This window comes from Stegodyphus dumicola, chromosome 3 (genome assembly GCF_044657685.1).
Source record: "Stegodyphus dumicola isolate Sdum_Otavi_A_Nest chromosome 3, ASM4465768v1".
Lineage (NCBI taxonomy): Eukaryota > Metazoa > Arthropoda > Arachnida > Araneae > Eresidae > Stegodyphus > Stegodyphus dumicola.
Window position 1 is genome coordinate 256,559,644 of NC_140770.1, and position 16,395 is coordinate 256,576,038.

The 16,395-nt window shown below is 34.9% G+C and overlaps 1 protein-coding gene across 1 annotated transcript in view; it reads right to left on the reverse strand.

Annotated features, from left to right (window-relative positions):
* The window catches only part of LOC118191551 (uncharacterized), a 30,586-nt gene extending 25,361 nt beyond the window's left edge, over positions 1-5,225 (reverse strand). The window contains exon 1 of the mRNA XM_035362346.2: positions 5,060-5,225. Coding sequence (XP_035218237.1) covers positions 5,060-5,126 — 67 coding nt within the window. The 5' untranslated portion in view covers positions 5,127-5,225. The remainder of the gene's footprint in view (positions 1-5,059) is intronic.
* Positions 5,226-16,395: the final 11,170 nt, after the last annotated feature.

Below are 16,395 nucleotides of genomic sequence, written 5' to 3' on the forward strand. Positions count from 1 at the left end.
CAGTTTGAAAAGTGAAACGAACATTTATAGTGATTCAACGCAAAATTCCAAAACGAAAACAATAGTCCTTCAGGGAAAAAAATACGTTTGTTTTGTTTCTTTATTACCTTTATTTATTAAATATCATGTTCTTCGCACTTAAACCATAAAATTTAATTCAAGAGCAATATCGCAAAATAATTTTAAAATGAGTATATCTTTAGAATTTCGGATAGACAGTCTCGCGCGTTGCAGGTAAGAATTTTTTTTTTTTTTTCGTACAGAGTTATCATTGCTCGATTGAGTTTGTTAATCAAAAATTCGTTAAAGTGTTACCAAATATGACATCGATAACAAATTCCAAATCCCATATTCAAATAACCTGAGCTGACCTATTTTATGTTTTTTTTTTTCTCATATCATTACGTTTAAAGAAGCCGCTATGAAGCAACATTCTGCTCTCTGCTTCGTTAAGTAGACACTCCTTGCGATTTTCGAGGGAATGCAAAAAACAACTTCAGCATTGGATAAAAATAGTGAAGACTTATAGCCAAATTGCAAATACCTAGATTCTGACAACGCTGTCAGTGTAAAAGACATATTAGAAGTATCTAACACATTATTAAATTTGCAACTGGCTGGCAAAGCATTATATATGCGAAATTTACACTGAAAAGTATGGAATGTAAGTAAAGGAAGCGAATATTTTGCTAACTGGAATATTTTCTGGGAAATATATGTTTCGATAATACTTCTACTCACGATGTTAATCTGTTTTCATGAAACTATTTACCTTACCTTGAAGGCCCACCAGCGGCCGAGTGTCAAAGTCGCTGAACGTAGTTCGGTCCGGGTTTGAATCCTAGGAAACGGGTAGGCTGCATGGGCGCTTTGATGGTTTTCCTCATATGTAACATATATGTTGTTTCTAAGAATTTTTGTAAAGGTATATATGTTTCTGAGTTTCCCTTAGAAAGTCTTCCACGAGAATATTTCTCCTTTGAGGCAGATAGCCTTCAAGTGCTTTTCTGTTATTACATAAACCTTTGGAAAATTTTATAACGTTAGAATGTTGCAGGAAATAAAACTCGAGGTCACCATTTTCCTCGAATATCTTGCATAAATTCGTTTAACTAAACTTCTTTTTCTGTTACAGTAATAACATTTTGATCTGAGTATGCTCCCGTTACCTGTCGATTACTATTTATGCATTGTAAACAATGTTTTAGTCACATACGCAATTCTGCTGTCCTAATTAACGACAGTAGAAGAGTTGCTAATTAAATCCTGTCTGTCTAATCCAATAAGCCTTAAAGTTACTCTGTATCTCATGTGATTTCTCAGCTTGAAATCGCATCGCTTAATCATAAAGGCTTTTCTCGCATTGCTTATTATCCATTATTATGGAAAAGAAATTAAATGTTCATTATTAAAACTCTCCAGTTTCATTATTCTGGTCTTTCAAATGAATTAGAATGTTTAAGAATAAGGATAGGACATATATACATTTATAGTATATCGAGAACTGTAGGCTTGAGAATACTTTTTAGAAAATATTTTAAGATGTACTTGAAAGGGAATTAAATCGAAAAACTCGGTATAACTGTATAAGAAGAAGATATTTTTAAACAGTGATTTTAAATTCCAGGCATCTCCAATTTCTTTTAAGTGAAATTTTATTCATTTTCTTTTTATTTGTTAGAAGATATACACCTATAAATGAATGTTCGTTTGTCTTTTATACAAATCTATAGTTTAATTCCGATCTTTATGAAGCTTATCACACTCGACCTTCAAAAGAGGAAGGTCACTGTCTACACAAGAGTTCTTAAAAACCATAAAGTTGGGTCCGCACTTTTTATATACATATATTTTATGCTAATTTGACGAATTTTTGATTAAAAACTCAGCGATTTAAAAGCATTGCTTTTGCTACTCTGCAAAGCATATGATATATATGCTTCAGATTTATTCAGAAAACTCGGCGATTTAAGAAATTCGGGTATTCTCCCAATAGGCGATATACCTTACTGAACTGTGTAGTTAACTTAGAGATTGATAGGTGTTGTTTTTACACATTTTTTTATTTCACCATTTTAATCAAATTTTCAAGATCAGATTTCTTATTATTTAATATTAATAACTTTTTACGTTTTGTAAAATATTTATCTCTTTTGTTGTGTTTTAGGCTGCGTATAAGAAAACTTTCAGTGTACAAATAAAAAGGTGAAATAACGTATTTTTCAAAAATTAGATTAGCTTGTTAAAATATTTCAATGAATTACTCGATATTAATATAACTAAAAGTGAGCTCCTAAATGTCATTTATATAGATTATATCAAGAATTTCGCGCATATAATGAATGAAACAAATAAGAGGTAAGATAAAATATAAACCCGATTTTGTATTGCTATATTTAGTTGTTTCAGAACCTATTTACAAATTATTGGTTGTAAGCAGAGTATTTAAAGAGAGATTAATGAATTTAAGAGAGATAAATTAAACACTGTTGCCCCTTAATTAAGATAATAGTTATTTCATTTGCTTCTTATTTCAGCTCTCTGTAATGTAAGCGTGAATTTTTTTTTTCTTCTATTTGAGAGTAAATTGATAACAAAGATTCGAAGACAGCATTTTAAATTTTTTCGGAAATTCAACGGAAAAATTGCATGTGAAAGAAACGACAAGCATAAACATTTTAGGCAAAAATAAATAAATAAATAAATAAATAAATAAAAAATTAAAAAAAAAATAGTCTGAAGAAGAGGAGGCGCCATCTAATATAAAACATGATTAACTATCTAACGAAATTCGGTAGATCGCCAGTCGGAACAACACCAAAAATTCTGTTGCCACTCGGGAAAACACAACTGTATTAATTTCTCTCGAATCTAATAAACAAACTCGGCTATTTAAGAGAAATATGCTGCCACTGCCCAAATTAAAATATTTTAAAGTATGTTATCGTTCAGCAAAGAGTAAACTATTTAATATTTCACATGTTTAACGTGCGTGTTTATTGTATCACGCGCATTTTCTTTGTTTTTTGAAACTGAATTTGTAATAGTAGTCACAGAGCGTTACTTTCGCGTTAAATTATGCATGTATTGCAGAACCTTCAAATTAAAGAATGAAGGATTGTATGTGCGGGTGGAAAAGTGAAATTGCCAGAATTAAATTCACCACCCGAACCATTATCAGCCTTGGTATCAGGTGACACAATCCAATAGAAACATGCAAAATACGCATAAAGAAAAAAATCCATAACAGAATTAAAACACCAACATTTCTTTTCCTTTAAACAGCATTGCAATGCATGCCGGGTAACAGCTAGTAGTTTATGACGGAGAGGGTAACATCAGGATTGTATACAAAAATAGTGAACTATGAAATAAAATAACTGTTGAGGAAATAAACTTTAAGTAAATATACACATTGATGGATTATTAAATGATTTAATTAATTAAATCATTTAATATCATTTAAATTTTAAATTAGTATTTTTACTAGTGTTCATTAATGGTTTATTACTTTTATAAATTTTGCGTTGTTTTGAAAGAAAGGGAATGTTGCTAATCCATCCAAAATGGAAATGTCAAAGATATCAAAATTATAAATATTTTAACGCTTGACAACGTAAAATGAAACTTATGAGCGGCAGACCACTCGGGTTAACAGTACTTCAACAGACAAACTCGAAACATGGAAATTACAGTTATTTATGGAATACTTTTTATTGGTTGCTTTTTTGTTTTATTTGCAAATATGTACGAGTTTAAACAATGGTGTTATTCATTTTCCCGTAATTCCTTTTTCAGCTTAACTTCGGGAATTTATTCAGTAATTTAAAAGTTATGTAATTAAAATAAAAATTTACCTATCTTTTTAATTAACTGTTTCACAAATGAAAGAGAATTTTGAAATAATTTTATGCAAAATGTATTTAAAAATGACACTGTTATTGAAAATGAAGTGTACGAATTTTAGCCTTGTATAACAATTCACGACACAACAGATGCAATCAACGATCAAATCAGCTACCATCAAGGATCTAAATCAAGGATGAACTACAATCAAGGATCGAAATATGACTAAACAGATAAGTTTTAAATAATTTAGATACATTATAATAAATATATTTTCTTAAATGCCGTAGGTATTTTGTTCTTATTTAAGCCAATCACTCATTCTACTTTTAATTGCTAAAGACTATACGTATATTTGTTTGAAATGGTAAAACAATATCGGAAATATAGATAAGTATATCTTCTTTTAGCTAGATTTAGAGAATTTATGTTGTGTGCATTGAAAAGAATACTGCTTTAAATTAATCAGAATTTTTTCAAATTAATTAGTTTCCGACGTTTGGGATCTGGCTGAAAAATTATTTATCTGAAAAGCAGAAATGAAATTATTCTCCTTTTTTCCCCTAAAAATATCTTTAAATGAAAGGAAAAGAAGGACTTCGATCAAAGCAACTGATTTCCAGCATCTGCTATCGTCTAAAGCCTTATTTCAAACTAATACTAAGCACTCTATAGCTTCTACAAGAAGTAAAAATCAACCTAATATTGATTTGGACTTTATTAGAAAATCTCAGTGCGTTTCGAGAAAGATTAACTCAAGTTCTCCTTCTTCTTCTTCTTTTTTTTTTTTTTTTTTTTTTCAAGGAGCAAAAATATACTGCAGCTTAAATTTCCTATTTGGTACACATATTTCCTTATTAAATACAACTTGGGAATTAATTTATCTTTATACGTAAATAAAGTTATTTCAGTTACTTCTTATGCACTGTTCAGAAACTTCGACATTTACAAAAATTACATGCAAGAATATTGTGGCGAGGAGTTTAGGCAGTACACAAGAAAAATTCTAAAACGCTTAGAAATTTTAGGCATCTGTACAGCTGAAATTTCTATTAAGAATTTTCACTTCTATAAGTATGTCTTAAACCAATACATACAAAAATTAAAAGTTAAGTTAAAAATTTTAAACTCCTTAAACACCACACGATGATCATGTATTATTACAAAAGCCTATAATAAATAACCGAAGGATAGAAATAACTGCAATACTAACCTTCAATAAAAAGAGGTGCGTAAATGTAAATAAACAGAATTGCCAGTCTAAAATTGTGAAGATGCATTTTTCATTTCCCGGCCTTTATAGAGAAAGTTCAAATACTACGCCGTTTATATATTTGATCAGTACCAATAATCCAATCACATAGTAACGTATCAACCTACATTTTCATTGGTCAACATGAAATCGTATTAACGAATCCTATGTTGATCTTACTTCATGGAGATCATTTCAGTAAATAACCGTCAAGTGCGTGTCTGGAACTATACTCACGCAATGCAAGTTCCGAAATAGAACTTCATATTCGTTTTAACTACAGCTCTGAACTCTGTCATGGAACTCAAATGAATTATGAATTAATTAACTTTGCTACTTAAACATAAGCATCTATTATAAATGAAATTTTAATATTTATACTTACAGGAAGAGAGAATTAGATATAAGCCGTGAAAGTTTTAGTTTCAATGCAGAATAACAATAGGCGTGTATATCTACAAATGTATGATAAGGAAACTTCTCCGAGTATTTGTTACTCAACCACGCGAACTCTTATTGAAGTTACAGTACACCCAGAGAGGGGAAACTCTCATACCTGGGCTCTTTTTCAACTCTTTAACGCGGTTATTGAGCCTCCTTCCCTAGAGATGATCTAAGGGGACACAGTCCCCCGGTCAACCCAGGGGGACAATAATTCACACAGTCAAAGTTTTAAAACACAAGTCAGTGGTGACCGGTCTTAGCCGGTCATTTATAGAAAGAACAAAGTCAGGTTAAAGACTGTCTCCGAGTTTTAATTAAGGGGAGCCAATCGCTCCAAGGATAATCTTCGATATCTAACCATATAGCGTCCCCAGAACAAGAAAAGACAATACCAGTACAACACAGACAAGACAGGCAATACCGCATATAACCAGTATACCAGTACAAGACAGACAGTACCGCAGACAAGACCGTATCAGACAAGACAGACAGTACCGCAGATAACCATTATATCAGTACAAGACAGACAGTACTGCAGACAAGACCGTATCAGTACGGTCCCTGCCAAACCTGAACCTACTATTGGAGACTCGGTGGTTCTAGTTACTGTGAAGCCTGGGGAATATTCAAGTTACAGATTTGGAAAACAACGAAATCAAGTAGCTATCTCATTCATCTGAGATTGAGCTTTCATTACTAAGAGACCTTAACCATTCGGCAACGGGTAGAACCTTATTATTTCCTTGTACGAAGTAAAAAGGAAGTATTGTAATCTCGAAAAATTTCGGGTATCATATTTCAAGGAAAATATCCATTTTGACGGATAATTTTTCTTGGCGTCGCACAGAGTTACGTACGAGTTATGCGAGATACGTAAGAACGTATCTCGCATAAGTCAGAAACGGATAGCCTCAGAACGTTAAAATTTTGTATGTAGGACTGCTACTACCATACTTTCATATAACCATACTTCGTGACGCCATACTCGAATTCGGCTTTCTCAAACTTTCTTTGCATTGTATGCCTCGATTATAAGCAAAATAATCTCAGATAAACTTTTCTCAAATGGCCGGCTTTAAAAATTGTATGACTACTCGGTAAATTTTTAATGCTAATTTTTATTCAAGTACGAAAAAGTAATTTAATTCAAATAGGAAAAGTACTTTTAATACAAATGTCTCGAATGTTGAGCTAAGAATCCTGCTTTTACTGCTACATTATTACTTGCTACTGCAAACTCTTAGAATGAATTAAAAAAAGTAACATGAAAATGATTGTAAAATACCTGTTGAAAAGTATTTTATGTTTGTTGGAAATTTGTTTAAAAATAAAATGAAAAATGGAAATTCCGATTGTAAATTTTTGCAAGAAAAATTTTAATCTTAATTTTGAGACTGAGGGATTCAGAATCCTCAGTACTTTTCAGAACTCATTCATTCATTTCACTTGCGTTGCGTGATACAGTTTCTTGACGTAGGCCTAACGTACTGTTTTTTGTGTATTGTTTTTTGTGTTTTAGTGTAATGTTAGACTAATGTACTTTTTTTTATTACATAATGAATATACATTTTTATTACATATATTATCTCGCTGTTTGGGTTACACAATCGATAAAAAAATATTGTTAAATTTTGTTGATTGTACTATCAGGGATTTAAGAGAATCCCTTTAACCCAGATCCGGTGGATGATTTTCCTTGAAAACAAAAGCAGAAAGTTTCATTATCATGCAGTCTAATAAGGACTTTCCCCCCTGTAGAAAAATGATATTGTATGTAAAACTCAATTACCGTATTTATTTGAGTATTTTACTCTCGTTTTTTTCTAATTTTATCTGCCCATCAGCGGCCGAGCGGTAAAGATGTTAAACACTCGAATACCGCGAACGGACTGGCTGCATGCGCATTTTCATGGTTTTCCCCATGTGTAACGTGTATACGAGCCAGCTTCTCTTAGAATGTTCTCCACGAAGGCATTGCTCCCCTTAAGCGGATAGACCTCGAGCATTGCCGTAATCATATAAACGAAACCAAACCATGAATTTTACGGTCCGAAAATTGAGAGGAGAAAATTATGCGAGTAATTTAATATCTGAAGGATGCGGTTACACTTAACATAACAAATGAAAAGTATTCGTTGATAAACTACTGATAACTATCACAAATTATATATTTGCCGCTCAGATCGTATAGTGGTTAAGGGAGTCGACTTCGGTATCAAAGGGTCCTGGTTTGAATCCCAGAGAAGGCATGGTTGTAATTGTCCGTCCCTTCATAAGAAGAAAAGGTGGCCCGCCTGTTAGGTGCCTCCATAATAAAGTGACCACCGCATCTGACATGAGTAGTGGCCAATGTCTATATGATGGCTTGTGCCCGCCATTGGGGAAAAATATTGTTTATTTAAAAGAAATCAACATTCCAAAAGAATACAGTAATATTAACATGACAGTATCAAATTAAGCATATTTATTTTTTCTAATTCTCTGTGTCCTAATTCTCGCCCTGTTTTATTATTGTCCTCTGCAACTCCCTATGTCAAAAATCATTTAATGCCGCTGGAATTGCTATCTATGTCGTCTGTTAGTCTTTCCGGGCAAGGTCAATCAGCGGGATGACGTTGACGTCCCACTCCAAAGTAAGGGTTCTTCTACCTTCTTTGGGTAAAGTGTCGTCACTGAGAAAAATACTAGATAAAATACGTCACTGCCTCCAGTGCCGGTAATAGAAATATTTGACATCGAAAGAGCATAATTTTGCCTGATGACCTTTTCAGAAGCATTAGATATTCCAGTTTTCTTGAAGTTCTTCACTTTTATTGCTTCATCAGTCAAAGCCCATGTACCCAAAATCCGCAAGCAAATCAGTTACTATGATAAAAACAACTACTACATGAACACGCTTTGAATGACGAATGGTGTCTGAAGTTTCGAACACTAAAATCGAGAACAAATAATTTTCAAAGGTGTTTCTTGTTAATCTCTGGAACAGAATTAACACTCTAAACTAAACTAAGTGGCGCAACAGTCATAGTGGGCCACGGCCTGCAATGCCCCGAAATCTGCTTTCTTGACCTTGGGTCCCGGAGTGCATCACCATACGCCCTGGGCAAGCGGTCAGCATGTCACAGGACCTCCGGTGTTTAGTTCCCAAGCGAACTTAATACTCATTTTATCGACCCATTCAAGGGATGAAAGGCTGAGTCAACCTTTCCCAGCCCGGGGATGGAACCCCGGACCAGTGGTGCAGCTGCGTGACACGTTAGCCGCCAAAGAACGACGCTACGCAAAGCCAAAGTAACAAGTCAAAGAATTGCACAAACTCGGTATCCATGTACACATCGACCTGTGCCACACGCAAGCCAGAATTAACACTCAGGAATTTCTAAAAACGTCCTGTTACTATTTACCCCTTTTGTTTAACAATCATTAACAAATCCTAGCAGCAAGTGATTTACATGGCCACGAATTCGACATGGAGAAAGTTGGAATTGAATTGCAGGCAGATATTTTGAGGGCTTTGTTACTGAGGAATGTTTCTTCAAGGCACAAGGACCGAAAATGAAAGCGGAAAGAGCAATGTCTAGGCTACACCCCAATAACTGTCTCCGAGCAACATTAACCATTTCCATATTGCTCCAAAACATCGAACCTACAGAGCTGAGACCATGAACTTTATTTATGAACTTTGGACTAAAAGATCTGAGCTCAGTACAGCCTTACCTGTAACAAATATTCTCACATAACAAGGATCAGACTCTCAATATATTACCAAAATCAAATCCCATATATTTATCTGTTTGCATAAAAATGCAAAATTTCCAGTGCAACGATCTCCAAAATATCAACTTTACTATATTTACGTAATTCAATATTTTAATGAGTATACTAAACAGTTTATGTTATTTATGTAACTTTGTATGTAATTTTATGTTATTATCCTCATAAGGGCCATTGCCACTGGGGTTTATCTGAGCTAACGGAGACAAATGACGAAACCGACCCATCTCCAAAATATTTTTTCAAATAGGACAGCAAGCTGAAAAATCTGAACTGCAGGCATAGCGAAGCTAGTCGACACATGCAACTGACTCCGTTAGCTTAGATAAACCCCAGTGGGAAAGGCCCTTTATGTTTAAATGTAACAACTTCGACGTATAACTCCAGTATTACTTAGAAATATAGTCAGTTCAAGGTTTTCATATTATAGCTGGTTAGTGTATTGGGACAATACTTGTTTGATTCTATAGTGTTCGATTCTGTATCGATTTTACCTGTTAATGATAGTGTGTCTTAAGCCAAACTATGGATTTGTACATTATCAAGAAAAGACTGGAGTTACTGGGGGACTGCGAAATGAGTTTAGGAATAAAGATCTGAGAAACTCCAAAAACAGCAACAACAAAAGATAGTGGAGAAAGGGCTTCCAAAGGATGAAGAAGAAAGAAAAGATGAAGATAGTTTTCTTATGGGCGAAATTTGTGCAAAATTGGGAACGATGAAAAGTTACCTGTACCTTACGTTTGGAATAAAAATGCCATATCTCATTTTAAAAAGATTTTAAAACGTAAGCAACAATAAATTATGTCGAAGAAATTTTGAGGGAATTTCATGCAAATATATTGGATATTGATATTGCATATTGGATTTCCTGCAAAGTCGAGTGCTGTTAACCCTTTGCGGCTCAGTGTGTCCGGTCTGGACACACCTAAAAATTTCCTTCTGTACGCACAGAAAAATTGAATGAAAAAGGATTTATAGGTTACTATAGGTTACTCTGAACCTTCTTTATTTATAGTAGATGGCAGCTCAAAACAAACCAGTCCATATATTTTAGCCATGTTTAGTTTTTGAAGACCCTCATTTTTCAAAGAAACCTTCCAGATTTTTTTAGGGTACAAAGGTTATGAAAAGAAATTTCTACTCGTATGTTATGTTTTTGGCTGTATGCTAATTTCCTTATTCTATATTAGTTTTAAATTTTTACCTTGAAATCTTGCCTAAAATGAAACGGCGAACCCTAGGTGTGCCCAGACCGGGCTCACAGATCATCTAGGACAACTGAGAGTCTGTATTCTTTGTTCACCGCATCTCATCGGTCAGTTCATTGACAACAATGCTCGTTCCAGCACTCTTTTCGAAGCTCTATTCAATCAGTGTGCCCACTTTGGGCACACACATAGAATTAAAAGATAAGTGCTATCCTCACAAAAGTTTACTTGTGTACTCCTCTAGGCCTAATTAGACTGCCTACCTTTTTTTTTAGTCAAAACTCCAACTTTAAAAAGTAGCGTGCCGGAAAGGGTTAAGACGCTAAAGCAGGATAAAAGAAGACGCCTCAAAATGCCGGTTACCTAATGTTTTCATGGAAGAATAATTAATGTTTCTAATGGTTTTCATGGACGGTTACCTAATGTTTTCATGGATGGATTGTTAATCTAAACCAGGGATAGTCAGCCTAGTCCTTACCGTCCCCTAGTAGGCTATTTAAGTTTTAACGGTGGGCAGTAGAGGCTTTTGTCCATCCGATGATCCGTTCATCCGTTTGTTCATGCGATGAAAGACCGTTCTCCCGCTTTCCTCTCTCCTGTTTCCATACCTTTATAAAGCTTTGCCACTTCTCTTAGGTGTTGTTCTTGACTATGGTCAATAGAATTATCATATCTTAATTAAGTGTGAGGCTAGAAGAAATTGTTCAGAAAAACAAACTTCTCCTTTTCCTTCCTATTAGTCTCGAAACGGCATTTTGCGTCGAATCACTAAAACCGTTGAATCACGTACCAAATTATTGCCACCAAACATATTATTTTATATTAAAAGAAATTAAATAATGAAGAAAATGCAAGAATGTATGTGCGTATCTCGCGCTGTAAAAAAAAACAACGCTATTAAGAGCCATCAAATTTTGAATAACGTAATCCTCAACCCAAATATTTCCAGCGTGTTTCTGTGGGAAATTCTGAAGATATGATGTTTTTAAATATCTGTATTTTTAAGTAGTGTTAGCCCAAATGCTCTCGAAACGTGTATGTGTGTGTAAATGAAAAAACGCCCCTTTGGGAGTAATATAAAATATGAACGCTTTCAGTTTTACTTTCTGTGTAATTTTTAATGTATTTTTGACGTTAAGTGGACCTGCAAGTTCCTAACTAAAGTGTACCTTCCGCTTTTGTGAGTTTCATACGCTATAGGCCTTTGATGCTAAAATTTTCCAAGCAATATTTCATTTTATAAAAATATAGATTCGTGTATATTTTGGACATTCTGAGTAGATTTATATAACTTACATATGATTCTGAGCGAGATTCGTAGTACTGTGCGCCTGCTAATCAAATTCTGAATTTTTATCATATGACTGACTGTAAGAAATTGAAAAGAATCGAAATTTATGAAACATATATCATTTTATGTCAGTAATGGGAAGTAGCAATTTTTCTTGTCACCGATTTGAGGTCTATTGATGTAAAATTGCAAATAAAATATAGGTGAGTTAACAATGTATTTTTAACATTTAATGTTCGACAGATGTCTTTTTATTTGATACAGGAAAAAGAAGAAAACAAGGAAAATGGAATTTGAACGTAATTTTCCTGCTTTATATTTTTATTCATAATATATTTACCTTAGTTCTCTAGCCATCGCGCATATTTTCACTAGATGCGTTATAATGCCCTTTTCTATATTCCATGATTACGAAATTGCGTTTAACGCGAGAAACGATTGCGACATATAATATAATTAGTGCGATACCTTGGCCTTTTGTGCGATGACTACTAATTATATGTTGATAGGGATTTTCTGCTATATACTTAATTCATATTTGAAATCTGAATGGTACAATTTCCTCTTTATTTGACAAAATGATTTTTTATGGGGAAGGTAGTTATAATGTATTATTCATTCGTCAGGTCATTAGGCAACGAGCTCTCCAATGCTTTGTAGAGACATTAGGTATTTTTTGGAACTAGGCAAGATGAAAAATGAGCAAACGCCTTCGTCGGGAATGGAACCACGGACCTCTGGAATACCGGCCCAGCGTGCAGAACCGCTACACCACGAAGGCACGCTAGGAAGGCAGGATAAATACGCTATATACTCCTTTTTTTAAAGGGCGACTGAGGTTTTTAAGCCAAATCCCAGTCGCCAAATCCTGGGTGTGGAGAATCCTCCTCCAACACCCTTTTAGTTCGGGAGCCACTGAAGAGACATTACGATTTTTTGGAAGCAGGCAAGATGAGATATGTGCAAACGTCTTCGCCGGGAATCGAACCAAGGACATCTGAAATACCGGCCGGCGTGCAGAACCATTGCAACACCACGAAGGCACGCTAGAAAAGCGGGAGAAATACCTTATAACTTTTTTACAATACAGTCCAAACTCCTAAGTGAAGAGCACACGTCCAGATGAGCAGAGTCCATGACTTGTCCAGAATCGCACAAAGCACATAAAGGTGAGGCAGTCAGATTAAAACGAAACAAATGAGCACCAAGGCAACGATGTCCAGACAAGAGTCTAAATTCGGCCACAGCAGTAGCACGAGGAGAGTTCGAGACGCAGTCGGCTCTTAATAGCACTTTCAATGACCTATTTTCAGTAGCACTAACAGCAGCCAGCAGCATTACGAAAGGATTTTTTATAAATCCTATTGATTTTAGGTTTAGCAGAGTGAACAGATAGGTTTCTCGAAGACCTTTGGAGATTATCCGTACCTTGTCTGCCAAAGGGTCCGTCATCTCATTTCCCCAAAGGCCGCAGTGTGATCGCACCCGCTGGAAAGCAAGCTTTGTCTAAATTCTGCTTAATAGCTCCCTGCAGCTCGGGTAGTTATAATGCTGTAAGATGTAATTGTCTACTCTTACTCTCCGGTGCTGCAAACTGAATTCATCTGCAGATTACTACCTTAGAGAACTCCATGGTATAAGATCAGGCGGCATAATGATAAACAATAAGCGACGGAGGACGTGGGCACTGTTCCTTTGCCATTCGGTTAATCAGTACAGCACCGCGTCCACCCTTAACTACAGTTGGCCAGTCGGTGTGGCTACACGAGAGCCTGGCACAAGACTCCTAGATCTAGCGTCTAGAGCATCCGGTGGGCAGTCGAACAGACCAACATGTCCCCGGGAATTCCTCTTCATCCAATCACAGACGGCATAATGAACAAAATGAGTCGAGAGAAGACAACATTAGTACTTGGCCATACGAAAAGAATGACAACAGCAACGATAAGTCCTCCCCATACTTGGTCCAAACACCATGTGTCAGTAGCTGGTCAACTATGCACATGCAAGAAATATTTTATGCCTTCAGTGGCAGGTCATAACATAAATAAAGACAGAAAATTCTTTGCATTCTAGACAGAAAGTAGAAATAATGGGAATATCCATAGAATTAAGCTTGTAAATTAACAATTGTTAATACTCGCAGTGACTTAAATCTCTTGTACCAAAGAGTTTAGTTTTGATAACAGACTGTTTGTTCATTTTTATTTACCGTGAAATCATTCGGCGAGTGGTAATTTCCCTTATCCAGTTTATGGAGTTCCGAAGAAGTCAAAACTAAACCCAAGAACTCTACAACGGATTAATTTTCAGTGGTCTACGCAGCCATGATCGAACAGGAACGTCGATGAGTACACACTTTTCTTTTCACTTGTAATGGCATTATTTTTTCGCAATAATCTATGAATGATCCAAGTTTTTTTTTTTTTTTTTCTTTTTTTTTTTTTTTTTTGACTGACTTTTTGGGACGAATAATTTCCAGCTCATGTCTTTTGCATGTTTTTCTCAGAGTAACATTCTTAGAGATGACATTCAAAATGTTTTTGTGACTTAGCTCACCTGTCTGACAGTAACATCAGAACAAGCCCAAGAAATTCATCGTGGCAAGAAGAGCAAAATTGAGCCTGTCGTTGGCAATAGCTTTGAGCACCATACAGATGACTGTACGATTTTGCTCAGTTTCACCCCCAATTTTGAAGGAGAGCACCCCGGAGGGACAAGTCTGAGAGTCTCCCACTCCCTCTTCCCCTACCACCAAATTCTCGAGAGGACTTTTCGGTTCGCCTTTTATTTAGAGTGCCCCTATGCCGCACGGATACTATACATTTACAAACATCCGTGCCTTCTCCGAGATTTGAAACCGGACCCTTCGGAACGACAGTCAGCGACGACAGCCTCTATACCTGTTGGGAGGCCAGTCTTAAACACACGTGCTGGCTCCATGGTTGATTTCCATAGATTTCCCTATGTGTTACGATAATACGAGCCAGATTTCCTTAGAAAGTCCTCCATGCAGACATTCCTTCTCTTAGGCAGATAGCGCTCGTTTGATTTGCCATATTAATGTAACTTTACCTAACCTAACTATCGACTGAAATATAAACGTTTTTTAGATAACTAAAAATTTAGTGCCTTAATTCAGTATTTAATATGAAATGCAATTATTATAAATTGTTTAGTGGGAGAATTATTAATTGAAAATAACTGCCTTAGACAAATATAGATGAGGAGGTGCTATAAAATAATTTTCGTTCAAGATATTAATTTTATACATTTAACATTTTATTTTAAACAATTTTCAAGTGTATTAGAAATGCTTTGAAGAGGGTTCCTTATGATAAGAACTTTATCTAAGTATTTATTTAATTTTTTAACGTTTCCTGTGTCTCACCAGTGGCCGAGTAACTAAACACCGGAAGTTTTACCAATGATCGATCCCAGGCGAACGGGCTGACTGCATGGTTTCTACCATTTGTAATGTGATCAGTCAGTTTGTCTTAAAACGTCTTCCAGAAAGGCACTACAGCTTTAGACAGATAACCCTCGTGTACGTTGCCATGTTCAAATAACCCACTTAACAGTTAGTTATATCACATGATGTTCATTATACTGTAATTTCGTATATTAATTTTAAATTCATAAAGACTAACTAAATTTTAATAAATATATGCCAAAATTGAGGAAACGAGGGCATTAGTCCACCTAGCCCTTCTGTCGTCGGTAAACGAGCTGCAAATGAACCAATAGAACTCTATAATATATTCTCGGCCAACTGAGAAAACAGCCCGTTTTTGCTCATTGTTCTGTTAATGGGACAGCAGACATTATTTCAGTAAAAATATCTCTTAGCATTCTGAAAGCCATACAACGAAGAAGCCGATTCAGCAGCCAAATCAGTTACTACCAACAATAATATCCCTTCAAGAAAAATCTCCTGGCCGAAATCATACCTCAAGAAATATCTACATAAAAATCAGCCTCCAAATGTGGAAAGAAGAATGGACAACAATAATTACAGGAAGACAATTACATCAAATAGCACCTCATGTAAATGATACATGTACAATGGTCAATGGTTATATAAACCGCTTTTTAACTGGACATGGGCCATTTCCCACATACTTCTTCAGAATAAACATCTCAAATTCCGAGCACTGTGTATGTGGAAATAAAGGTGATCCAATCCATTATATTACTCAATGTACTTTAATGCCTAATTCAAATATCAATGCCTTCCTTCGTTTTGCAATTACCAACAAACATTTAAAAAATAAAATAGAAAATATAATCAAATATCTATCTTCTATAGCAAAACTTTATGTGTCGTAATTAATGTCAAAATTCATTTTTGAAGTTGCAATTCATCTAAAACTTTTATTATCTAATTATCTTAAAAACAGACCTTTGCAATAATAATGATATAGTAAAAAAAGGAAAAGAAGAGGAAGAAGATACAAATTCATATAATAAACTTTATCTCAAGGAACTATTACGAACTGTTATAAATTATGACTGTTAGCCTACTATTATTATACCTATTATAACTACTATAATTATATCTAATAGATATGATATCA